Below are 26,259 nucleotides of genomic sequence, written 5' to 3' on the forward strand. Positions count from 1 at the left end.
GGAATACAAATGTTTTTGGTTAACAAAGCTGTGTTCATAAACTTTTGGCCAAATTGTGGAATGTAACGGAGCTATAAGCTAATTACGTTGTGTCCACAAACTTTGGGCTAAATGTTGGGAGTCCAAAAACATTCGGCTAGGTGGAAGACTGCACATATATCTGGCAAAAAGAGCAGTGTATGAACACGTATGGCTGAATGGTAAACGGCAAATATATCCAACCAACATAGCTGTGTCCCCAAGTTTTTGGTTAACATATTTGGTTAACTTTGTTGTTTTATTCTATAAACTATGGACAACATTTCTCCCAAATTCCCAAACATTTATTTGCAGATAACAAAAAAGATGCAGAGCTTTCAAACCTCAAATAATGCAAAGAAAACATGTTCATATATACTTAAAAAGTTTGAAGAGTCCAGAAATCAATATTTGGTGAAATAACCCTGTTTTGTACTCACAGTTTTCATGCACCTTGGCATGTTCTCCTCCACCAGGAGGAGAACACACTGCTTTTGGATAACTTTCTGCCAGTCCTGGTGCAAAAAATCAAGCAGCTCAGCTTGGTTTGATGGCTTGTGATCATCCATCTTCCTCTTGTTATATTCCAGGTTTTCAATTTGGTAAAATCAAAGAAACAGTGGTCCCTTATTTTGTTTTTGTTTATCTAAATGGTAAACTGATATTATAAGAATGTGTCCACATACCTTGGCTGAATGTTGGAGTCCAAAACATTCAGCTAAATGGTAAACTAAATAAAAAACAGTACATCTGACTAATAGAACTGTGTCAACAAACGTTTACCTAAAATTTGTAACTAGTGAAAACATAATTGCTTAAATAGTAAGGTTCTAGAATATTTGACTAATAGAGTCAGAACACAAACTTTTGATTAATATTTGGAGTGCACACAGTATTTGTATAAATGGTTCATTGCAAATATGTGTAGCTAATAGAGTTTTGTCCACAAACCTTAGCTAAATGTTGAATTTAAAAATATATATACATTTGTAAACTAAGTCTGTCTTCTCTGTTACTGGTCAGAAGGTACGTCTCTAGATTGATGTGCTAAATATATTCTGGAGCGTTCACATTGAGCGCTAATCTCAGTAATCTGCATTAAATTTGGACCATAATCCAACTAGATACGCCTGTATGTTTTCCAATGGAGAGGAAATGAACACATTTAGACAGCGTGTACGTGTGTCTCACGTTTAAACACTGCCACCTGCTGGTTACATGGCTGCTGATGAATTTCCTCCCTGAGTGGAAAATTAGCCTTTAGCAGTCTGGCACTTTTTACATATTACATGAATATATATTTAAATTGGCCTAACAGTTTAAGTTTTTACCTTTTAAGTTTTTACCTTTATCCTAGCAATTCCTAATCAAGATGAATACAGTATGAATATATTTATATTTTCTAGCATGCAAATGAAGTAAATATATAGTAAATATAATTCTGACCAGTAGGGGGTCTTTTGGTATGCTTAGGGCCTGCAAATTTTCAGACACAGTTCTGGAAAAAAAATAAAAACTGAATATATATGAATAGATGTGTTAAAGGTTAATCATGCAGAAAGGGTCTTCAGGAGTTCAAAAACATTTGTATAAATGGTCCACAAGTTTTTTTTCCTTCTAAATGGTAAACTGCTCTTATAAAACTGGCTTATAGAGTTATGTCACAAACCTTTGGCTAAATGTTGGAATGCAAATGTGTTTGGCTAATAGAGTTGTGTCCACAAACCATTGGCTAAATGTTGGAGTCCAAAAACACTTGCCTAAATGTTGGAGTCCACAAACATTTGGCTAAATGTTGGAGTCCACAAACATTTGGCTAAATGTTGGAGTCCACAAACATTTGGCTAAATGTCAGGGATCCAAAAACACTTGGCTAAATATTGGAGTCCAAAAACATTTGGCTAAATGGTAAAATGCAAATGTGTTTGGATGTGATGCATCTGTCCACAAATGTTTACAAACAGTCCCTTGAAAATAAAACAAACAAACAAAAAAAATATGTAATTGATGTCTAAGATTATTTAAATGGGCAGGGATATTCCAAAAGGATGTTATGGACTGGGATTTTCTGTACATGTTTAAATAATTTGATTTAATAGTTTTATAAAACAGAAATTTAAAACAAATCAATGAACATCCCTTTTATTATTGATCAAACACAGATGAAAGTTGTTACACAGCCTAAAGCATGAGGTGGGCCTACAATTAAAACAACATATCCAGAGTTTATAGTAGAACATTTACACTACACTGAGCAGATCCACTGACTAATGCAGCAGCTCACTCCTTCATTCACCTCCCTCAGTGCAGCCTCACATTAGCATGAGTATGAGGGCACAGATGGCATGCACCCACCTGCTATAAATACAGCTGGATTCATTTCAGGCTTAGAGGCTACGTGTTCCTGCTCACTCTGAATGGAACACCCTGACTTTTCCACTTTCTCACTCCAGAGGTCACCTTATTGCACTGGCCCAAGATTAGCCTTGCATTGGAGCAGGAAAAGCGGTCATAGTTCAGTGTAAAATAATGATTTTTACTTCAGAGTCTCAGACTAGGCCAGTCTTTTCTGTGCTCTGTCCAATAATATGAGTCCTCCACTACGGGCCTGTAATGGTATTATGAGGGACACATCATTAATCCACTTGCAGAAAAGAAAATCATCCCAGTAGAAAGTCTTAGCCTTTCTGCTGATCAGATCAGACAAGGCCAGGTCAGTATGTATGGCCTAGAAGAACCAATATGGAAATCTGATGTTATTATTAAGAATTAAACATATGTTTTAATATACAGCTCTGGAAAAAAAAATAACAGACAACACTTAAAAATGATGAGTTTCTTTGATTTTACCAAATTGAAAACCTCTGTTATCCAAAAGCAGTGTGTAAGACTGGTGGAGGAGAACATGCCAAGATGTATGAAAACTGTGATTAAAAAACAGGGTTCTTCCAAAGTTTACAAACATGTTTTCTTTGCATTATTTAAGGTTTGAAAGCTCTGTACCTTTTTCATTATTTTGACCATTTCTCATTTTCTGCAAATAAATGCTCTAAATTACAATATTTTTATTTGGAATTTGGGAAAATGTTGTCCGTAGTATTATAGAAAAAAACAACAATGTTCATTTTCTGATTCAGAAACTGAAATGGATTTGTAATTTCGTCCACAGCTGTATATATAGTTTAAATATATGATAAATACACCAATATTGATTTTACATTGCCTTCCACTGAATGTTAGGAAGCTTTCTTCTTTCGACTGTAGTTGCAATAAAGCTGGCATTTAAGTTGATTTTAAATTAGTCTATATGCTAAATAAATATATGAAATGTAAATGCATATGTACATATGTTCAAACATGAATGAAATATATTGCTGTTGTCAGACAAAAAAAATCATATCTCCACAATGGCAACTTTAAAGGAGAAAAAAAGTACTTTTGAAGCGTTCCAGCGATGCTTTTATCATGAAAAATATCAAAATGGAGACACAAGGTTTTAGCATGACAGCAACATATATATCCTATATTTGGAAATTGCCATGTTTCAGTGTGTGCACCACAGCCTTCTATTTCTAAATGTCTGTGGCAAATCCACCATTTTCTTTTGATGTGTAAACATTCATATTACTTATATTCTTTCTCCAGCTACTTGTGTATACGCTAATCCAAAAATGTGATGGTTTTGAATGCTTTTGCTATTTAAATATTTTTAGTTTGTAATAATTTTAGATTATCTTCATTAAAACTAAAAATAAATGTTGATTGAGTGATTTATTGATAGATCTATCAATGTATTTTTAGAGCTAGCAAGCATTACATTGCTTAACTAAGTGATCATTTTAAAGCAAGTTATCAATATATCAAGTATTTGTAGATAAATACCTTCACTATGGATCCAACATTTTATTTATAGGATAAATGTATACATGTTCAGAAAAAGATGAAGAAATTTTGTCTACTGGAAAACAAGGGAAACACATTGAAAGAGACAGGACTGTTGCCATTAAAAAGATGGACACAGTTTTTTACCCCATTAAAAAAAAATTAAATATAATAATAATAAAAATATATATTATCTCTATTATCTCTTTTTCAATGCGTATTCTTTCTTTTATGACTATTTAAATTGTAGATTCTTACTTAAGGCATTAAAACTATGTATGAACACATGTGGAGTTTTATGTTAATAACAACAAAAAAAATTATATTCTAGTTTCTTCAAAATGGCCACCCTATGCTCTGATTACTGCTTTGCATACTGTTGGCATCATTCTCTCAATGAGCTTCAAGAGGTGGTCACCTGAAATGGTTTTACAACAGCCTTGAAGGAGTTCCCAGAGGTGTTTATTAGCACTTGTTGCCCCTTTGCCTTCACTTTGTGGTCCAGCTCACCCCAAACCATCTGGATTGGGTTCAGGTCCGGTGTGTTGGATTTGAGCATATGGTTCCACTTTAAAAACATGGTTACTTTTAAATTAATTGTGTTGAGCTCAAACAGCTACTATATTGTTTTTTAGTCAAGACAACTGTTGATTAGTTCTTACTGTTGAACGCCTTTTGTTCTCTGTTCTTAAGCATAAGTTTCTTAACATTCTTTCTATGCTTTACTAACAAAAAAGCACTCTTAATAGAGTGGACACAGTGTTAAAAACTCCAGCAGCACTGCTAATCTACTGTCTAAACTACTCGTATAAGTGCAACACACACTAAATAACACATCACCATAATCCCAATGTCACTCTCTGCATTACTAAGAATTAATTACTGCTAACTAATCACCCAAATAATACATGTCCTGTGGTGGTTCTGTGGGGACCTGACCATTGTAGAACAGAATAAAGAAGGATAGTACAGTAAAGCAGAGAGCTCCTATATACTGAAGCTGATATAAATGGATAATGGGTGTAAAAAAGAAAGAAATGGTCATAATGTTATGCCTGTTTGATCTGTGTATGTCCACCACTGATCCCAGCCTTCAGCCTAGTCTACTACACAGTGAAAGCATTTTACGCATCGCTCTGGTCAGAAATGGCTAGACAAATTCCACCAAACACACGGAGCAGTTTTATTAGAAGGGTTTATTGAGTCTAGATTTCCAGTAAGACCTGCAGTAGTAGTGGAGATTGCTGAGGGCACGGCCTGTGGATGTTTCATCAGCCAGGCTCTCAGCTGGACGTTCTGAGATGAAACGGCTCATTTCCTGAACTGAATGATGGGTGCTGGAACTTTGATGTCCTGGCCCTTCTCCAGCCTCTTCTCACACTCAATCAGAAAGTTGACACCGTCGACCACGCACTGAACAAGCTCAACCTGGAACAGTGAAGGTTGAAATGAGCCAGCTTGCTATTAATACACCTTAGTTGTCTAAAACAGTGCAGGCAGTTTTATCACACACAGGTTTGGTTTTAGACAGAATTATACTTACATAGAAAGAGTCTATTCACTCCTTTTTTTTTTATAATTTTATTTCTAATTTTTCCCATTTTCTCATAGACGCCCTGTGCTGCAGACATCACCATAGGAGTGATGTGGGGTGAGAGCGCCATCTACCCACCCAGAGGGAGCAGGGCCAATTTTGCTCCGTCTGACGCAGGCAGTAAAGCTGCATGAGCTGGGGTTCCAACCTGCGACCTCCTGCTCATAATGGCAGTGCTTTAGGAGTCTATACACTTGTAATATACATGTGCTTGAATATATACAGTTCTACAACAACATGATAATGTTATAAGGTACAGGACTTTACATGAATGTTCTTATATTTAAGCAAAATATAACTTTAAAACCCTAATAGAAATGTAGAATCAGGAAGAAAATGCTTTAGAGTGAACACCATACCACACAGCCAACACAGAGTCAAAAAAAAAGCACCTCAGAAAATGATGCTTGCTTTTACGGCCCACAACATAGAGGCTAGAGCTTAGATCAGCCCAAAAAATCCAGCCTGACACGGCCCGAGACCGTTCTGCCCAAGCCCGAACCGACCCACCCCATAAACTGTTTTTCTAAGCCAGAGCCTGGATTAAACCAAACTTTTTGAAATAAATAGAGCGTTAAAACTGAGCTTTTTAAAAACATTTTCATTTTAGTGCAAAACAGGGTTTGGGCAAAGAATCTAAGCTTTAATAGAAGTTAATACAAGTTTACCTATAAGGAAGCTGGAGGAAAATCACTATACAGTGAAAGTGAGTATCAAAAACTGGGGGGGACTCCCAGGAAGCAAATACATTAGGCCAAATGCCCAATGAAAAAAAAAGAAGAGGTGAATGGCAACAGACTAAATTCTAAAATTTAGTTCCCCTAGCTTAACATAGTTTAGTAATGTTTGGAAATTGTGGGTTTACAGTGTACTTGCAAAAGGTTTTAAAAATCTACTGCAGGGATACAGTTTTCGGCTATTATAAGGCTCTTGAAAATAAAAGTGACAAAAAAGATCAAAGTGCTCAATTCTGGTCAGGCTATGTTCAGACAGCAGACAATCCGGATTCTGCTTATTTGCATGTGATCAGATCAGTCCAAACTGAGATGCATCTCTATAAATGTTATTTTAGTCACATTTTCAAATCACCTCACACTGAATTTTGGAAGTGTGAAGAACTTGTTTTGAAGTATATTAAATGAAAATAATGATTATTGAACACTTCAAAAATTCAAGAACACTTACATTTATATGGACCATTTACATTATGTAATGGTTTTATGAATATAAAAAAAAATCTGTAAGTGGTTATTTATTCTATGGCATTATAGTTTTACTATTACTTTTTACCCTTAATACAATAATGTGTTATTGGGAGCTTGCCACCAGTCACATTTTACATATTTTCATCTTTTTGGGGAAAAAAAGCACTTATTGAAAAAAAAGTATTTGAACCTTTTTTACCTGTGGTAACTTCGCTACTATATGACTAGAATCTGGATTATCTCTCGAAAAGATTTTAACCACATGCTGTTACACTTCATAGACAAGTGTAAATGCATTTATCTCATCTGTTTTAAGTATTAGGATTATGTCTGAATAAAGTCAAGCCACTTAAAATGTGCGAACACACCAAATACACACTTAAAGTGTTTTCTAAAAATAAGCATTCCTACAGTATGGCAAGTATTTACCTCAGATTTGCCCAGTCGGTCGAGGTTGGAGATGTCAAAGGTATCACCTACAGCAGCAGTGTCCACACCACCTGTTCCACGCTTCTGTAGCCTGAGGTTATCCAGAATCTTAGAGAAGCGTGGGTCCTTTAGAGAACAGAGACGTGCAGGATCATAAGAACCTCACTTCAGAAACTTCTGCACTTTACCTAAGATAAATGGTTCTTCACATCCAAGCTTGTAGTGTATACACAGTATTTAATAGTGATGGGTCTGACGACCCTGAAACCTCGACACATGCGCCGAGCTGTCAAGGCGAAACCCCGTGTCGGTGCGCGTATCAAGTTAAGGAAAACCACGTGACCGATACACTTCCTGTATCGTTTGGTAGCGATGGGTCTGACGACACTGAAACTTCAGCGCATGCACCGAGCAAACAAGGCGAACCCCTGTGTCAGACCGCGTATCATTTTAAGGAAAACCACGTGACCGATGCATTTCCTCGCGCAGTTGCTTGCAATGACTTTCTTAGTCCAGCAGATGTCGCCATTAAGTGATACAGCAACACAGTTTCAACACAGTGTCGATACAGTTTGGGAAATGTGCCATACACCCAATGAGGCTTCATCTGCCCATCACTAGTATTTAAGCCGGACGACGCGGCACATTATATTTAAAGTCGCTTACTGCCCATTGACAGTATATATTAACTGGACCAAGCCATCCCGCTGATTTCAACGGAGCCAGGTGAGGCCAATCGTGTCACTTCCTGATCGGCTTCTCGTGGGGCGTTAACCGGGAAAGTGAGAGATTGCGCAGGCGCCAGCATGACGCAAATCTTTCGCCTGCCGTGAAAACAACCGTACTGTTAATATGAGATGCACAGACCTATTCAGTCCACAGTGAGAAAAGCTCCATTCCGTCCCAGAATAGGGCTTTTATTGAATGAACAGCAGATATAAACTAGAATTACTGATACCCAATATTAGTCCACGGATTTACTGAGGAATATTCATAGTTTGTCTATATAACAAGCATTTAGAAACTCTGTAATGATAATAATAAATGTGTAATATAAATTATAGTTATATCTATACATTATAATTCTTCTATTTACTGCTATCTTACTATCTACAATGTATTATCACTGTTAGTAGTAGTATTATATTTGCATAATAAAAGGTTACTTTTTAGCCCTGTTCTAATTCAATCAGCTCTGTACTTTTAAATTAAGAGGAGCAACTTCTCCAAACATTACAGCACGGTATTTTGGGTCGCGGTTTTTTTACGTCATTGTTAGCATAGTTGTATAAAAATTTTATTTTCTAAAGCTATGAACAGATTATTAATCTTATGGATCAAATGGCAGAAAATCCGATCTTTGTAAAAAAAGAACATGGTCCGTGTCATAATCGAAAACGGCTTGGAAATACATTTATTATTAGTTCAAAGACACCCCGAAATGAATGGAAGTGAATGGATAGCTTCGCTCAAATGGTCCTCTCATCCCTCAGCAGCACACTTCCGGTGGCACGTTTTGGAAGGGAAAAGCTGGGGGGCTGTAACTGCCCTGTACATTGTTTACTTCCGTTCAGAGACGGAGCTAAGACATGATGCTGACAAAGTGGGCGGGGCTGGACGGCATGACGCTAACAAAGTGGGCGGAGCTGGAAGCACTGAACGTCCAACTCCGCCTTCCTGCAGGCTGCAGTCAGTACCCTCTCAAAATAACCGGAAAAGCCGTGGAGACAGTTGCTTCAGGATGAGCACGATCGTTTGGCGAATTTGAACTAACCTAGAGTACTGTGCCTGAAGTTACTGCTGCTGGTATAAAAACCACAATAGCAGCAGCACTACTATGGAGACGAAATGAATCTGTTCATTCGTTTTATCCAATCAGCGTCAAGTTAAGGAAAACACATTGATACGTAAGTGATGATGAAAGCATGTAGGAGTATCACACAAAGGTCTTTGGTGCGCTCCCTAAACCGCAGTGTGAAAACAAAAATAAGCAGACCAAATATATACAATTTAGCAAACACATGAACCTTGGACTTTCAGGTGTGAAAGCACCCTCGTGGGTAGCACTTTACTACAAGGGTGTTTTAATGAGACATTACTTTTAAACATTTAAAAATGTTTTTACTGCGGTAAGTACTGTTATTGTGTTACTGATTCACGATTTAATGTGTGGCAGTACCTTGCTGAGAAGTGGCAGACGGACATGGACACCAGCCCTGAGTCCGGTGCCCAGGTTGGAGGGGCAGGTCAGGATGTAGCCCAGATGTTCATTCCACATGAACTCCCAGCCTCTCTCCTGAATCAAACCCTCCACCTACAGGAAAGTGATACAATATCCATGTATGAATATATGAATTTCTAATGCTACATAATGAGCATACGACAATCACATTCCTGTAAAAAGTTCAGACACACCTGTTTCAGTCCTCGGCAGAACCTCTCAAACACCCTTTTCATATTGCCGCCCTTCTCCATGGAGATGACGCGGGTGTGGTCCTCCTCGTTGATCCAGATCAAGAATGTTTTCTCATTGTTGTGCCTGTAAAAAACACATCAGTCAGGTTTAATATTGTGTCTACATAGAAAAATACATTTAATAGTCTGTTTAAATTTCCCAAAAGCTACTTTTTAACATGCATTACTTGATTAACATGTATTTTGTTGCTGTCAAACTAAAACCTTGCATCTCACTGTAAGCAAATCTCATAAAACTTTTTTATTTTCAGTGGAAATCAATCTAAAATATTTTAGCTTTTAATTCTGTTATGAGCATTTATTTTCTATTCTACTCTATACATTCTACATTAAACAACTGTCAAATTAAAGTTACTATTAAAAAAAAAGATACAAGGTTTTTGAATGACATAGAAAATATCCTTTTTCGTTAGAATAGTCCAAAAATAATGAGCAAATTGTCTCATATTAACCTTCTGAGGTCCACAAACCTGATGGCTGTCTCAAATAAAATTTTCTATTAATATATTTGCTGTATCAGCACAGTTGTTGAACTGTATTTGATTCATATACTAAATTATGAGGCTATGAAATTTTTTTGAGGAAGTTTTTTTGTGGAATTTTAAGGCTGCATTTACAGTAAAGTCATTCTACAATTATACCATGAAGGAAGTCCTTAGGGATTATTTAAATATCCATTGGTCATTTTTACATAAAACATAGACAGAAAGATTTACAAATTACAGAAGAGAGGTAGATGACAGACATGGCACTGGACAGAACATAAGACTCTCAAATTTGCATATTAAGGCATAGATGTAAACATAAACATTGAATTGTTTGACGCGTCAGCAAGTTTATGGACCTCAGCTGGTAAAGGGGAAATTCTATGTTTTTCCAAATTTGTACTGTTGCATTACAGAGAGACTTACATTAAATGTAAATGTACATATAGTTACTGAATAGTAATCCATAAGGCCTATCTGGGCGGAATTAGTTTTTTAGGGGGTCCTGGGGTAATTTTCTCTTAATGTAATGTCCTCTGAGAATTTTTTTTTTAGTAAATGTCGCATTTTTTCACTAGCATACAAAAAACAAACAAAACAAAAACTGTCAATTCTCATAATCATGAAATGTATGTATGTAATATACATGTCAGTCAGTATATAAGGCATGCAGTCTATAAGTGGTTACTGGTGGTGCAAATTCTCATGCACCATACCAGATTCCTCTGGCATCAGGCCAGTCGCGAGCCATCCCTGCACATGTCAGCAGGGGTGAGACAGGCTTGTCAAACAGGAAGTGATCCTGGGATAAACAGACCAGTCAAGAACAAAGGAAAAAAACGAGAAGGGGATTTTAGCAGGATAGGTAGGGTCAGGATTTAGTGCTAAAATGTCTCAATTGTAGCTCTCCTCCCTGCCCAGTCATTCCACCAATTATCTCCTATTTCACTCTGATTAAGCCGTTTAACTAGTGATTCATTCAGGTGCAGCACCAATACACTAACATAATGACACACTGGAGTGCACTCAAACATAAATGTAGTGATGTGAACCTTTCAATAGGAGCAATTATTATTTTATTGGATACTTCTCTACAGTTTTAGGGTTTTGGGTCTTAAAATCATCACTGTTTAACATTTCTAATGAAAGTTAACTAAAAATGGAGCTTATTCAAAACACTGTTTTAGATGAAGATTTACGAAAACTTTACAGTGTTTTCGTGTGTATAGGGGAAATGGAGCTTTATAAAAAAAACACTGACATCACAACACACTAATGCTTCTGGCTGAATCTCAAATCTACCTATTTACTCCTTATATATAGTTACCTAAATAAAGCATAACACTACAATGTGTAACAACTACAAATATTGTCAGTGAGAGTATTTATTTGCAGAAAATAAGAAATGACTGAAATATTAAAAAAAGATGCAGAGCTTTCAGACCTCAAATAATGCAAAGAAAACAAGTTCAAAGTGTTAAGAGTTCAGAAATCAATATTTGGTGGAATACCCCTGTTTTTTAATCAGAGTTTTCATGCATCTTGGCATGTTCTCCTCCACCAGTCTTACACACTGCTTTTGGATAACTTTATGCCACTCCTGATGCAAAAACATCAAGCAGTTCAGCTTGGATTGATAGCTTATAATCATCTATTTGGTAAAATCAATGAAACTCATATTTTTTAGGTTTTTTTTTTCAGAGCTGTATGTAGAACACTGTTCAAGCTAAGTTTTCTTCTATCTTTGTGGTGTTTTTATGTCTTTGTCTATGAGGTTTTGTGTCCAATATTACACCCTTTGCTAAGCATGTCACGATGCTCATCACTGTGCAGTAAAATACCAATCCACCAAAGTCAATGTGCAATGTGAATGGAAAGTGACACAGTTGGAAACATTACGGCCTAAACGCATCTATTTTTATTAATTAAGAGAATTAGTAGTAAGTGTAATGTCCATATACGACTGTACAAGCTTTTAATGACCATTGGCTAAAGTAGAGATAAAATAAGGTGTGAAAACTTTAGTAGATGTTTAGATTTTTTTGCCAAAGTGGACAGACAGAGAAAGTATGGTCACTCCTACAAAATACTAGAGACTAGCAAACCTACACTCTACCTGGAGCTAACTACGTCCTGTTCCTTACCAAATGCCTCGAGCATCAGGCCAGTCTCTGGCCATACCAGATGCAGTGAGGAGAGGAGACACAGGTTTATCAAACAGGAAGTGCTCCTGACATCCGCCAGCATGACAAAAGAACAGCAATATGTTTGTGTTAGGTAGCATAACAGATTTTGTGATTGGGTCAGTTTCCCCAAACAGGGAACTACACAGCACTTTGAAGGGATATTTCCCATTGAACAGAAAATATAGTCTAGGACTAGGCTTAATCTTTGTCTAAGAACCAAGCTTCACATGTCTACCCCTTCTAATGAATGCATTTAGCTATTTTAAAGTGGTGCCCACTGTTGATACAGCATCATCAGCGGCTCCTCCCACCCCTCGCACTACTTGCCCAATTAAAGTTAGCTGTGGCCTCTTTTTAAACTGCCTCCTGTGTAGCATTACCATGCAGCCAATGTGCTTGAAGAAAAGTACCAGATCCCTGGCTCTGATTCATCAGCTAACAGACGCCTATGAAGACCAACATTACATTAGAAGTCATGTGTGGAGAGAGACATATCTACCCACCCAGAGAGAGCATGGCTGGCCAACTATGCTCTCTCGGACTCTGGCTGCTGATGGAAAATGAACATGAACCAGGGTTCAAACTTGTGATTCTCACAATCTTCTAGAGCAGTGGTTCCCAACCTTTTTCTTCAGGGACCCATATTTTTACCATTGTAAGCTTTGGTGACCCAACATAACCCCCCCCCCCAAATGTAAAAGATGTAAGTGTATAATTGGCAGGGGCTTAGAAATGACAAATAAAAACTGACATTTACTATAGATGAATAAAATAAACACGTAAAAAAGGAAAAATTGATACATAAAACATAAGGATTTTTTATCTTATGAAGAAAAAAATAATTAGATCAATAAAATAATACAACTATTTAAAATGAATAAAAAATAATTAATATAAAATAAAAACAAAAAAACAAAAAAGAATAATATCAGTTTCAGTTTCAAATCAGTAAAACAGCTCACCAAAACCTCAACCTGTCCAAATATTGGACAATAATTGATTAACTTTACAGGCCCTCACTCATTTTCATTTATTTAACTAAACTTTTTATATTCTTATATTATTATATTCAGCCTCGCGCTGAATTCAGCTCCGCGCTGCCGGAGAGAGCGCCCGCGCGCGCGCCAGAGAGAGAGAGAGAGAGACAGAGACAGAGAGAGCGCAGCGCAGCGCGGTGCTTACCCTAGACTATATATAGTATTAAAATTAAACCCCTTAAAATCAAGAGGGCTTCGCGACCCATCGTGGATCTTTGGCGACCCATAGGTTGGGTCGCGACCCATAGGTTGGGAACCACTGTTCTAGAGTTTGGTTATAAGAGTGTATGATAAGCTTATGATAAGCACTAAAAGTCAAGACTGTTCCAGAAGCTTCTCGTCTCACTGGTGGCCTGAAGCACAAATGCCTTTAATAAAAGGTAAGCTCAGTTAGCTTTAATGAAATATCTTACGTCAATAAGTTGCTGCTGCTCCTTATCTGTCATATCAGTCAGACTGTAGTATTTGCCGGCCAGATCCCCTTTCAGGCCAGACAATGCCTGAACCACCACACGCTCTACCTCACGCCTCTCAGAGCGTGTGCAGGCTGGGGGCAGGCTCAGGCCACGGATGCTGCGTCCTGTACGCACACGGGATGACAGCACATAGCGCTCATCGAACATCCCAGAGGTGAGCTGCAACAGGAAGAGACCAGAAAGTTATTAAAACTTGTTATACGAGTGTTATCCCAGTCTAGTCAAACAATGCAAAAAAAAAAAAAACATTAGCGAGTGAAATTATCTAATTTCAAGACAATAAATCTTTTTTTTCTCTGATGAGAATGTTTGTCTTACTTTTGTATTGTAAGTTTATGATTGTTTTAGTTCTTTTAGAAATAATGATATATTAATGATATTGATATTAATGATATTAAAAATAATAAAGTATTCTAAACTCAAAATAAGTCACCCGTCAAGTTATTTTGATTATTGTGAGCAAAAAGTCTTTGCCTGAGTCTTTGCTTTTAAGCCCTTCTTTACTCATTTTTTAAGAAAAAATTGCTTACCCCATTGGCAGTCTTTCTTGTAGTTAATCTGAGCATGTAGTCTCAATTTAACATATGTTTTGCCTTGTTTTTTGCTAATGGATTTTTGGTAGTGTGTCTTAGCTCCCAACACCCCAGGCACCTGCAGACTCAGACGGTTGGAAAATTAGCTCTAGAGAGGCACAAAATAAACAATGGGCCTTACTGGCTGGCTGTCTTGTGGGGAAAAGTCATTGGCACCTATTAAGGTACCTTTCTTGCAAGAAATGTTATTGGTGTCTTAATAAATGTCAATCTTTTGGAGCCCTTCTGCCCTTTTAGTAGAAAAGAGTGACATTATGAAGTGCCTTTGATGCAACATCTACTAGAAATTGTTAAAAATTATGCCACACCAATGGACAAAATGTGACATGGCGCTCTAAAGGTGCCCTCAAAATGGTATAAACTGTATTTGGTGAAAAAGTAAAAAAAAAAAAAAATATTCCCATTAAAAACAAGCTTCAGTTTCATCCATGTTTCTAGATGCCCTTTTGATTTTTCTATATGCCAAATATCAATGGTACATGTTAGCTTGTTCCAGGAATAGTAAGAGCTGGGATACAGCAAAAATATAAAAAAAATTATATCAAAAATATCAGCCCATTTTGGCAGCTTTACCTTGGAGCTGTCCAGATCCGTAGGGTGTCTCATGGTCGTTGGGTCGTAGCCGTTGTGTCTGTCCTTGATGACTGGGTTAAAGAGATCAGCAAACACCTGAGGATTACAACCATACTCATTAACACCGGCTGGGAGTACAACGAGAGGCTAAACCCACAACTCTCTCTGAGCTCTGTAGACAGTGTGTGGCAACTGCACCTCATAGCTCTCCTCGTCGCCGGCCACCATGCCCACGGTCTTGATGAATGGGTGTCCAGGGTTATCCACCCCAGTCTGGATGCACTGGTCAAGTGTCCAGTCATTTGGGGTGAGCTTGTCCCTCAGACGAGCGTAGATGGCAGGGGTCAGAGCAGACGCCATGCAGTTGTTATGCTTACGAAGATCAGGGAAGTCAGCGCTGTAAGAACGTAAACACAAATTCACATTAATACCATGTTAACAAATCCCGTGTTTTTTGTTTAAAAAAGTAACTTTGTAGAAAAACAGATCTGTCAAGATCTGTGGATCTGAAGTGTATTCCAATAATCTGGTGACAAGATCTGTAAGCTTGTGTTTTTATATATGCTTACAGAAAGCAAAAGTCAAAAGTACACTGATATGCCAAATGTCACGGGACAGGAACTTATATCGTGTCTCATGACTTTTGCCATGTCCCATGAAAGTTAAAAAATGCTGAACTGATCTACAGGATATTTGTGTGGGGTCTCCTGCATTACATATGGATTTTTTTTATCAGTTTTTTTGTCTGCTCTTTTAAAAGTTCAAGCCAGATGCTGTTGGTCACAATCATTACCACCACACTGTGCTGTCCACTGTGGGTGGTAATCCCATTACGTTTGTAACACTGTGGATTGAGGAGTTTTAAATGCTCTCCCAACTTCAAACTTCTAAAATGACGACAGACCAAAGCACTTAGGCCATACACTTCATTACGTGGAACTTGTACCAACCAACTACAACCATTTAAATGATGTTCTGAAATATTAATCATATAAGATTTTAATAAAGTACTCCATAAATGTGCATATACATTAAAATGGCCTACCAGCACAGACAGTTTATTACAGACATCTCCCCTTACTCAGAGCGTACAGTACGTACAAGCCACGCTCCACGAATCGGGTCATGTTGCCTTGCATGTGAAGTCTGGCACGGAGAGTGGAGTAGAGTGTGACGACTCTGTCATTAGACCTGATTTAGAGCATTTTGGTTCCTGAGCCAAGTGTGTGAAAGCTCCTTAGGATACACGGCCTGGCCTTTTACAAACATCACAGTGCTCCTCAGGCTTCAGCGAACAGTAAAAAACACGTTTTACAATTTGTATTAGGAGTATGCAGGTCGTTGATGTAGCTCAGAAACTGCTTATTTGTTTTAGTCAACTCTGATTGTACAAGAAGTTTTTTTTTTATTTGTATAATCTTATCTGTAACTGAAGGCATGCCAAGCTTAAGCTTTGTGTTTATGACATTTTAGTCACAATGATTCCACCTCTCACCTGGGAGGATAGAGCTTCTTCTTCTCGGCAGCAGAAACACCTGATTCGCTCATCAGGTAGCCAGCCCCCAGGGTGCCTGCCCCGAGGCTGGCCATGAGTACAGCCGTGTTACGGCCGGACAGCATCCGAGTGAAAGTGCTTGCCATCCTCACTGCTTAGATATCCAGTCAGCTGGTGGGGATTAGAAAGAGATTAAATTTTTACTCTTCAATAAGGAGTGACTGTCTTAATACTATCTGAAGATATGCATATAAATGTACACATCATTTTGCAATGATGAGGTTATGGCTATGCATAAGCTATATACAGGATATTTATATCTATCCATCGTCTATATATGTACAGACAGTATTTCATCATTGAAAAATTATATTTGAGGTTGTATGCATAAAATGTTTTGGTGGTTTGCTCAAGTGAAAAGAAACTAACAAATCTTAACTAAGAATCTTAAATAAGTTTACATTTTCAATTCAAAATTAGCTGTAAATGTGATGTGTTTAACATGAAAAAACATAATATAAAAAAACTGATGAAACCTTTCTACAGACCTATTTGTACACAGCAAATTTGCAAGCAATTATACCAGTGTGAATTTGCTGAGTATATTTTATTACGTATCTAGGTTTAGTATATATTTATTTTCATCTTTGTATTCTGTGTTCTTATGTTTTCTGTACAGATTGCATTAGATATGATACGAGATAATATATTATAAATACAGATACAGATAAATATATTTGAATAAGAATTGAAATATATAAGAATATCATCATTGCCCATAAATAAAAAGTATCTTCAAAAGTGCATCGTTACAGGAGAGAGATAAAACCTTAACTTTCAATAGAAGTCAGTATAAAAAGAGTTTATTTGAGGTAATTTTGGATAAGTTCTATTGGTCGATTCATCAAGAAGTTTTGACACAGTGTAAGGGTCAGTTTATGAGTTCAAATTATTTAGTAAACTAAAAATCAGCAAAAATGAAGATAGAAACAATATAAAATGTTTTATATATGCATATATAATATATATATTTTTCTAATTTAATACATTTATAACACATACTTATAACATATAAAACATAAATCAATTTCCTGGACATGGATTCAGTCTAGTCGAAATGTATGTATATTTTCCTTATAACGGAAGACTTCATCTCTTAAAATACTGTGTATTCCAGGACTAGGCTAAAATCCCCCATGTATGCAAACATTTAAAGATGAATATCAATTTAATTAAGATATTAATCATTTAGCAAGGTGTGTCTAAGAAATTGCAAATAACATTCTTCTGCCTTTGAACTCTGTTCGTATCAAGGTGACTGTATCAGTATGTAACATACACTATCTAATATTTCAAATGACCCCAAATGTTCCAGTCTCACCTTTGGATGAACTTTAGAGTCTTGGGAAATGTTTAGTCTAAAGGTTAGGTCTAAAGTTCAGTGTAAAACGACACTGGTGTCCAAAGCAACAAGACATATTGCAAACATGAAATATTATTGTAACTTCAGTGAACCACGACCTACACAGACTAAACACAACACGTCACACACACGACATCACCAATCTATATACGACACTGAAGAAACTAGTTATAGGCTCCAGACAAAGCTTTAATTCTGCCCCGGGGTTATTTTGGCTGACGGCTAAGAGGCATGAGTGAATGTGGGGAAGCTAGAGTGCTGCTAGAGCGCTGTCCTGCAGCTGAAACCAGCAGCACTGACAGTATTAATAGCAACAAGTGTAGATTAAGCATTACTGCCAAGTCTTTGCTGGCAGTAATAAGCTCCACTGACCACATGATCCACAGTGACATTCTAAACCGGTCAGAGGGCTTACATATGAACAGGGGGTGGAAAAGAGAGAGAGGCCTGGGGTGATCAAGCCCTGCAGTGCGTACAAGATGGAAACTGACCACTTTACAGGTGGCTAAAGTTTTTGCTGATAAAGAAACTAATCCTTGTGGTTTTTATAAGCATGAGTCAGTTCAAAGTCAAAACTAACAGATTTAAGAGAAAAATAAATTATAAATGGCAAAATGTTATCAATGTGAAAAACTGGAAATTTCAATTTAAAGTCAGATTTAACTTTAAATTGAAAAATAATAATAATAAGTGGAATTTTATAAATGGCAAAAATTTTATCAATCGCAAAATTACACAGAAATTTCTATGTCGTACTATGTTGAAACTAACAGATTAACAAACAAAAAAATATAAACAAACAATTTTTTTTTAAAACATAAGGCAGTTCTTTTTTGAAACCAGTGTAAATTTACATTTTTAATCACTGACAATATTGCATTGAAAAGTTAAAATAGCAATAATAAATATATTTTTAAGAAGTCAGTTTTATTTTGACACTAATGAATACTTTTTATTAATTTTATTAATTAAATTTATTAATCAGTGGATAAATTACAATGAAATGCAAAAATAGCAAAGGAATGAATGAGTTGAATTTTTTAAGCTTAATTTTTTAAAATAATTTAAACAAAAGTTTGACCTTACAAAACACAATCCACTGTACTGTTTTAGTACTCACGTAAATCTCTGAAATAGAAGCCTATAGTTATTTACACTAAATGCACACAGCCATAATCCTCCATTCAGCCCATACTGCCATTCATAAATTATAGCAAATATTTATCCCCATAAAAAAATAATCAAAATGTCTACTCCCTTTTAAAAACTGATTGCCCTGTACTCACTGTGGAGAAAGAAGGGAGAGAGTGGAGGTGTGGAAAGAAGGGAATGAGTTCCAGTCACACAGTCCTGCAGGTAGGGCACTGTGGAGTGAGGCTGTGCTGGGCCCACGCTGCCAATAAGAGCTCATCCCAGCAGCCAATCCAATTTCGGCCGTCAGCACGCGAGAGCCCTCGGCACCTCCCTGCTGCTTTGCCCTTGAGCTCTGTCCCTCACAGAGCGGTCAAAACCTTCGGGCCTTTCCACACACCGGGACCTGACCTCTCCGGCCCTATACTGTACACAGCTATACGTACAAACGATCACACGCCACACCTTCAGCATTCCACGGTCACATGAGCCCACCACCATAGCTTACAGTAGTTACATAATTGTCTATGCACAGTATTTTATTATATTAATATTATAAGAGAATTTACAAAATATCACAAGCTGTAATTTGTTTGAATGAAGCTAAATGAAACTAATGGATCATGTATATGAGCTTTGTAATAGAGTAAATAGAGTAATAAAGTAAATTCTATTTAAAAGGTACATTTAGTTATAGAGAATAAAACATTTTGTGTGCATGCATAATTAAATAAAAAATAATAAATGTGCATACTAATACTTATGTCAAGTATATACACTTTAATGTAGCTGAACACACAGTACATGTAAAGGTGGTTAAAGGCCTCTGGTACGTGTATATCTGAAGGTTGTACTGTGGTTAAACTGGTGAGAGCTGTGTGCAAGAGAAACCTGAGAGCTTTGGTATTATCAGGCTTAATACCAGAGCCCCTGCTGGGTGGACACTTTAATCTCTCTCTTCCTCCAACAGATTAGAGATAGAGATAGAGAGAGAGAATGAGACAGAGCGAGAAAAAGACAGACAGAAAGATCTTACTTACAATTCACAGATCAAGTATAACATTATGACTACATCCTTGTTAGTACACCCATTATCCATTTTTATTTTCAGTTTCACTGATTGTATACAGTAGGAGCAACTTGTAGTTCTATAGTAGTAGGACTACAGATTGTCCTGTATGTGCCTTTTTGCATACTTTATCATCATCTTCCTTTACCCCTGTTCTTCAAAGGTCAGGACCTCACAGGATAAACCACAAGAGAGGAGGCATTATTTGAGTGGTGGGTCATTCATTTTCAGCACTGCAGTGACTCTGATTGGGATTTGGGGGGATGTAGGGCCTCCTTTTAGAGTGGATGAATCCGATTCCAGGTTATGTTCAGTCAGAGAGAGAGCGCACTCAGCCAGAAACTTCACTTCAACCACACACTTTGGTTTTACTATGAGTGAATGAGCCCTTCTGAAGTTTCCATTGCTCCACCAGCCGCTGTGCATTTGTAGGTACGAAAATGAGCCAAAGAGTTTATAAGCTGAGAGAGTGTACAGTTGTAGGTCAGAAAACGAGCCAAAGAGTAGATAAGCAGCGAAAGTGTACAGTTGTAGCGCGGAAAACGGGCCAAAGAGTCGAAGAGCTGCAAGAGTGTACAGTTGTAGAGCAGAAAATGTGAGATGGTCTTCCTGTACACTGGTACCATTAAACACAATATTAAGTCCCCTTTTCAATCAGAAATGCTTCTGCTTTCAATTTAGAAACAAAACAAATGGAAACTGCTGCTTTCATTTTAAATATCTTTTCAGTAGATACGAGATATTATTCTCTCATATTATACATTTTTGTGTTTTAGGAGTACTTCAGCCCCCTGAATGTACCGTTACCGTGCGTCCACACCGAACGACGCAAGAGCGTTGACAAGAGCTCAACTTTATGCAAATGAGCAGTAACAGATTCCCATATGTCCGGTCTGAAATCTCTGCTCTGATTTTCGGGTCCTATTGAAGATTTATTCCACCCGCAAAATGAAGAGTGTAAAGTAAGTGTAAGTGTTTCTAAGTAAAATACACCACTAACCCAGCAGCTACCCCACTATACTACTAACCAGGAGGATCCTTACAGAATTTCCTTATTTAATCGAAAAATATGTATGTCATGGTCAGCACAGAATAGCAGACAAGCGCAGATACTGATAAAAACAATATACGTTTATTATAAGAATAAACAGATGTAATCAGGGTCGATACAGAAACAGGGTTGATCACCAGTAAACAGAGCAATGAAGACAAAACCATACCATAGACGAGAGACAGTCCAGAGTTCATACACAAGCAATCCAGTATCAGAGGTAATCCCAGAGGCAGTGGTGAAAGCACAGTCCAGGTCATACACAAACAATCCAATATCAAAGGCAGAGGCAAGAATCGGCGTCGAGAAAATAAAAGCAAGGTCATACACAAAGTAAACTGAGACAATAGATAAGTAACGCTTTGTATGAGGATAACCTACAATACGCGGCGTGGTAGTCTGTTTGGCGTGCACCTTTATAGTACCAGTAATCAGTATTCGGGACTTCCTGGAGAAAGCAGGTGAGGTGTCACGTGATCAGGTGAGTGCGTGATGTCAGCGGGTGGTGCATTCTGGGTAGTGTAGTTGTTAACCTGAGAACCTCCGTTAGAGCTTGGTGTGGAAGGGACAGAGGAGCTAACAGCACCAGACGTGACAATGTATTAAAACTGTGAGAATTATTTATTAAATTAATAGAACAATTTATGAAAACTGAGGGAATTATTTATTAAATTAAAATAAAATTTTATTTAAACCGAGGGAAATATTTATTAAATTAACAGAACGATTTATAAAAACTAAGGGAATTATTTTTTTAAATTAACAGAAAGTATTATTAAAACAAAGGGAATTATGTTTAATTAACAGAACGGTTTATTGAAACGAAAGGAATTATTTATTTAATTAAGAGAAAGATTGTTTATTTAATCAAGATGATGATTATTTATTACATTGAGGTAACATTTTTTTTTAATTATGGAAATAAGGAGATGGTTACAAGGTTATGCTTAATTGGTGCCAAAACGATTTTTTTGAAAGTGTAGTTTTTCCTTATTTTTTCACTTTGCAATTGTTTTCAAAGAGGAAATATCTACAATTTCCTAAAAATGCAACACACATAAAGTTATGTAAAAACTTTGACCAGCCCAATGAAAATGTATGTGCTCTGTGATTTGTATTTATATGGTCTATAACTTATTCATACCAGTAAATCTGACTTTTTGAAAGAAAATATGTTTGTGCCTGAATGGGTTAAAGAAAAAATGTATATATTTTAAACTCTTTCCATTCAGCACCAGTGTTGCCTGTGACATACAACACACTGAGGGTCTTCTGTAGGGGTGTGTGAACATGTTACGTGACCTGCCTCAGACTGCACAAAGAGTGAAATATGAGATTCTGTCAAAGAGCCAAGAAATGCCGGCGTCACTCGCACTAGCTGGAAATAAATAGTTCTGCTAAAAGCCAAAAGAGAGTTTGATCTCAACAGGACACACTGAGGACAGTTCTAGGACATCCTATAGGTCCAATGTAACATTAGACACATTACACCTCTCTTCTGCATCACTGTTTTTTACATTCAATTAACATGTAATGTGTTCTAATAGAGATTTAATGAGGCTTTAAGATGTACTGTACTGTGCTAATGTGTATATTGAGGGTGTGGGGAGATATTGGACCTTTAAATGTTGATAAATATTTAATACTTGTGATTCGCTCTTAAAACCACAAGGTGGCAGCATAAGCATTTGAGCGTATTGCTGTCACAATCTAATGAGAGTGTTTAAGGGTGTTTAAAAGATTCTGTTACATTACGTTTAAATATTATATCATATAATAAAAAATATAAATACGTTTAAATTAAATGTAATACGCAAGTATATTAAATAAGAAGTTTAAACACATCTTAAATTGATAAACGCAACATAAACCTTTAACTTACCTGTTATGTTATGGGTCAAACTGACCTGTAAAAAATAAATAAATAAATAAATATAAAAAATATAATACATATCTAATAAAAAACACACTTAGAAACACTTAAATTTTTATGTGTTTATATAATATGCCCATATATTAATATGTGTTGCTTACATACGTTATTATATTACTTATAATATGCCCATATATTAATATGTGTTGCTTACATTCGTTAATATATTACTTACACATACTGTTCTGGTAAATGTAAAGTTGCAGTGACAGGCTTCAGATGGTACAAACATCAAATGTATTGCAAAATTGAGCCAATTATTTGCTTGTGAATGATAATAATTAAACCATGAAATGTAAAGTGGTGACATTTTTATTAAATATAAATATTGAGTATATAGAAATATTCATTCAGCTAAACATAATGTTTATGGAGAATTTATATACTTTTATAGGGTCAATTAAAAAAATATATGTTATAAATATTTATTTATGTATTTATCTATATATTTTTCTGTATATGGATTTTATATGGCCAATGCTTTAAACTATAGGTCTTTGTGATGTCACTGCCAAAACGTATAATTACGCAATGTAATACTTTCTCTGTCCAAGAAATGTATTATCTTAGTTTAATGTACTTTCAGTGTATTATGGACATTTTCTTCATAATAATCATAAAAATATCTAGTATTACATTAACTCTAGCTAAATTTTCAATTCTACCTTAAATGGTGTAGCACTTACAGAAATATTAACACATATATAACCAGATAGCATTCGTCTTTACAACTGAACATGACCAGAACACATGCATATATTCTCCACCTAGAAGGTTTTTATTTAATATTTTTAAACAATCTAATAATGTAGCTGCAATATCACTTGTGTCGAGGATTTAATTTTTAGTTTTAAGAATGTAACTTCTAATGTTTTCTTAATGCTAGTATTTATATAACTGGGAATGCTATGTAAAAAACATTCTAATAACATTGTGATACAAACCATTATTATATCATACATCTTTAGAATGTTCCTGGAATATTATTTCTGTGACTTTACAGATTAATCTTCCTGGAACTTTTTCAAAAACATTGCTAATTGCTAAATTGTTTTCATAATGTTCTCTGTTAGCTGGAAAAAAAACAGGCAAACTTCAAATAATTTACTTGTTCATTTTTATTTGAAATGAAAGCATGGAATCTGAGTACTGAAGCTATACATTCTCTGAAAGAATCATTCAGCAAAAAAAACAAAAAAAAAAACAATAAATAAATCGCAAAAGGACAAATAGTTTCGACATCATACAAAAAGCATTTCACATAAGGAATCCTGCTTCAACATGCGTCAACATGCAGCACACAACAGCAATGCCATGTGCACACACTACTGGACAATTCAAACAATAATAGTAATAATAATATTAAAAAAGGAAATAGACAAAGGACTGTAAATAAATCAGATATGCTACATTTCTTTTGCCTAGTTTTGCAAAGTGAAACAGTACACTAGAAGTGCTTGCAAAATGAAAGTATTACTTTAAAAAATCACCATAACATAAACCTGTGAGTGACTATGTACAGAAAAGGGTCGAATAAAATACAGAAAAGGATCAAATAAATAGGTCAAGAAATAAATAAATACTACTATTACACACTCAGGTAAGCAACGCTACATTGCTGAAAGTGCAACCCACCCTTTGCAGACCCGCTCCCATCTCAGACAACTCGTATACCTTTTTAATGTAAACATCCATCCATCCACACACACACACACGCACACACACACATACATACACACACAGAGGAGAAATAAATCTAACCGAGAAAAGTTACGTCAGACAAAATTATCATTGTCTTCATACAGCACAGTGGTAGATATAGATCGGCACAGTCATGCAAAAACGTTGTATCTCGTCAACAGAAGTCAATGTAAGGATGTGTCATTACCAAGTCATTTCTAATGGATAATTTCTATTGGTCCAATCATGACTGAAATTACAATAGATTGTAACAAATTGTGGACATTCATTTTAATAAATGCACTCCAAACTCTAATTTAGACTGCATCTATTGCTGACGCAGGTATGCAGATGCACATGCACAGCTTGACTAGTCCCTGTCACATCGATGTTAAAATACCAGGTAAAAAAAAAATAGCCAGCGTGTTTTAACATTTTGTGTGTGTAAATTTACAAACTGTCAAGAGGCAAAAGCCTGTCTCGAGCAAAAACAAAAGCTGCAGGTAATTTGTATGGCAGCCGAGGAGAACTGTGAATTCGAGAGGAAAATAAACACTAGAGAGAAGACAAATAAAGCTCGAGAGCAATATTTTGTTCAGCTTGCACATGTTTCTCCCATTATTCCTCGCGAGCTTTACATTTGCCCTCATGAGAAGTTAATTTACACACGCAAAATGTTAAAACAAGCTGGTTAATTTTTTTTCACCTGGTATTTTTGCGCCCCCGACTTTTGACATTGATGTGGCGCCATAAAGGTGTGGGCTTAAGGGTTATAAAGTCACCAAAACAGGATCAACTCTTTTTAAATCCCCTCGGTGGTGTCCCAACACTTTTGTCCATATAGTCTGGAGATACAAGGTTTTTGTGTGACAGCGACGAAAGTTATGGCCAGTTTTGACAGTTCTCTGCCAACTATATGCATATGAAATATCCAGCTTTCATAACCCTAAGAATGGACAAAAGAAAAGTGCAGTCCGATGAAAAAAGTCGTCCGTCATTCTTTTGAGGTTTTAATAGAAAGAGACTATACAGCAGCTTTAAAACACCAACACGAAGCATCTCTCACAATGTCTTTTTCCAGCATGCAAACATGGTGTGCTGCATGCAAACTGAACTAATAGAAAGACTGCCCCCTCAGATCCGGGGAGCTTATACTGTAGTGTTAGAAAACAACCAGTTACTGTGAAGCTGTAATGAAGATCCTTCAGTGAAGACCCATTCATATACATGTAGAACCGTTTTTACCAGATCGGAATACCCAAAGGTACTGTACAGCCATGGATTATCAACTAGCATGATATTAGCTCTGATACTTCAAGTGCAAAACATGACCTAAACATTATTTGTGCTCGATGCTACAACCTGATCTTATTCTAAAGACTGAGCTGGAAGGGTTAAAGGATGAAAGGAAAGTGTGAAATGGCTTTTGTACCTCTGGTTTCTTCAGTTTACGACTGCAAAGCAACTTTGCTACAGCGACTAAATGTTCTTTGTAACTACTGTTGCAAAAACATTGTTTTTTTT

General features: G+C 36.4%; 1 protein-coding gene across 3 annotated transcripts in view; it reads right to left on the reverse strand.

Moving 5' to 3' along the window:
* Positions 1-5,078: 5,078 nt before the first annotated feature.
* Positions 5,079-26,259, reverse strand: part of ckmt2b (creatine kinase, mitochondrial 2b (sarcomeric)) — a 182,177-nt gene continuing 160,996 nt past the window's right edge. The window contains exons 1-10 of one of the 3 annotated variants that reach the window (XM_007243936.3): positions 19,158-19,285; positions 16,449-16,619; positions 15,152-15,350; positions 14,954-15,049; positions 13,725-13,946; positions 10,805-10,890; positions 9,544-9,667; positions 9,308-9,442; positions 7,129-7,254; positions 5,079-5,328 (exon numbers count right to left, since the gene is read on the reverse strand). In XM_007243936.3, coding sequence (XP_007243998.2) covers positions 5,212-5,328; positions 7,129-7,254; positions 9,308-9,442; positions 9,544-9,667; positions 10,805-10,890; positions 13,725-13,946; positions 14,954-15,049; positions 15,152-15,350; positions 16,449-16,594 — 1,251 coding nt within the window. In that variant the 5' untranslated portion in view covers positions 16,595-16,619; positions 19,158-19,285 and the 3' untranslated portion in view covers positions 5,079-5,211. Of the gene's footprint in view, positions 5,329-7,128; positions 7,255-9,307; positions 9,443-9,543; positions 9,668-10,804; positions 10,891-12,232; positions 12,319-13,724; positions 13,947-14,953; positions 15,050-15,151; positions 15,351-16,448; positions 16,620-19,157; positions 19,286-26,259 lie in introns of those variants that run through there. The other 2 variants (XM_049470190.1, XM_049470191.1) reach the window with 2 other exon arrangements.

The sequence above is a fragment of the Astyanax mexicanus genome, chromosome 22 (assembly GCF_023375975.1).
Source record: "Astyanax mexicanus isolate ESR-SI-001 chromosome 22, AstMex3_surface, whole genome shotgun sequence".
In the NCBI taxonomy this organism is placed as follows: domain Eukaryota; kingdom Metazoa; phylum Chordata; class Actinopteri; order Characiformes; family Acestrorhamphidae; genus Astyanax; species Astyanax mexicanus.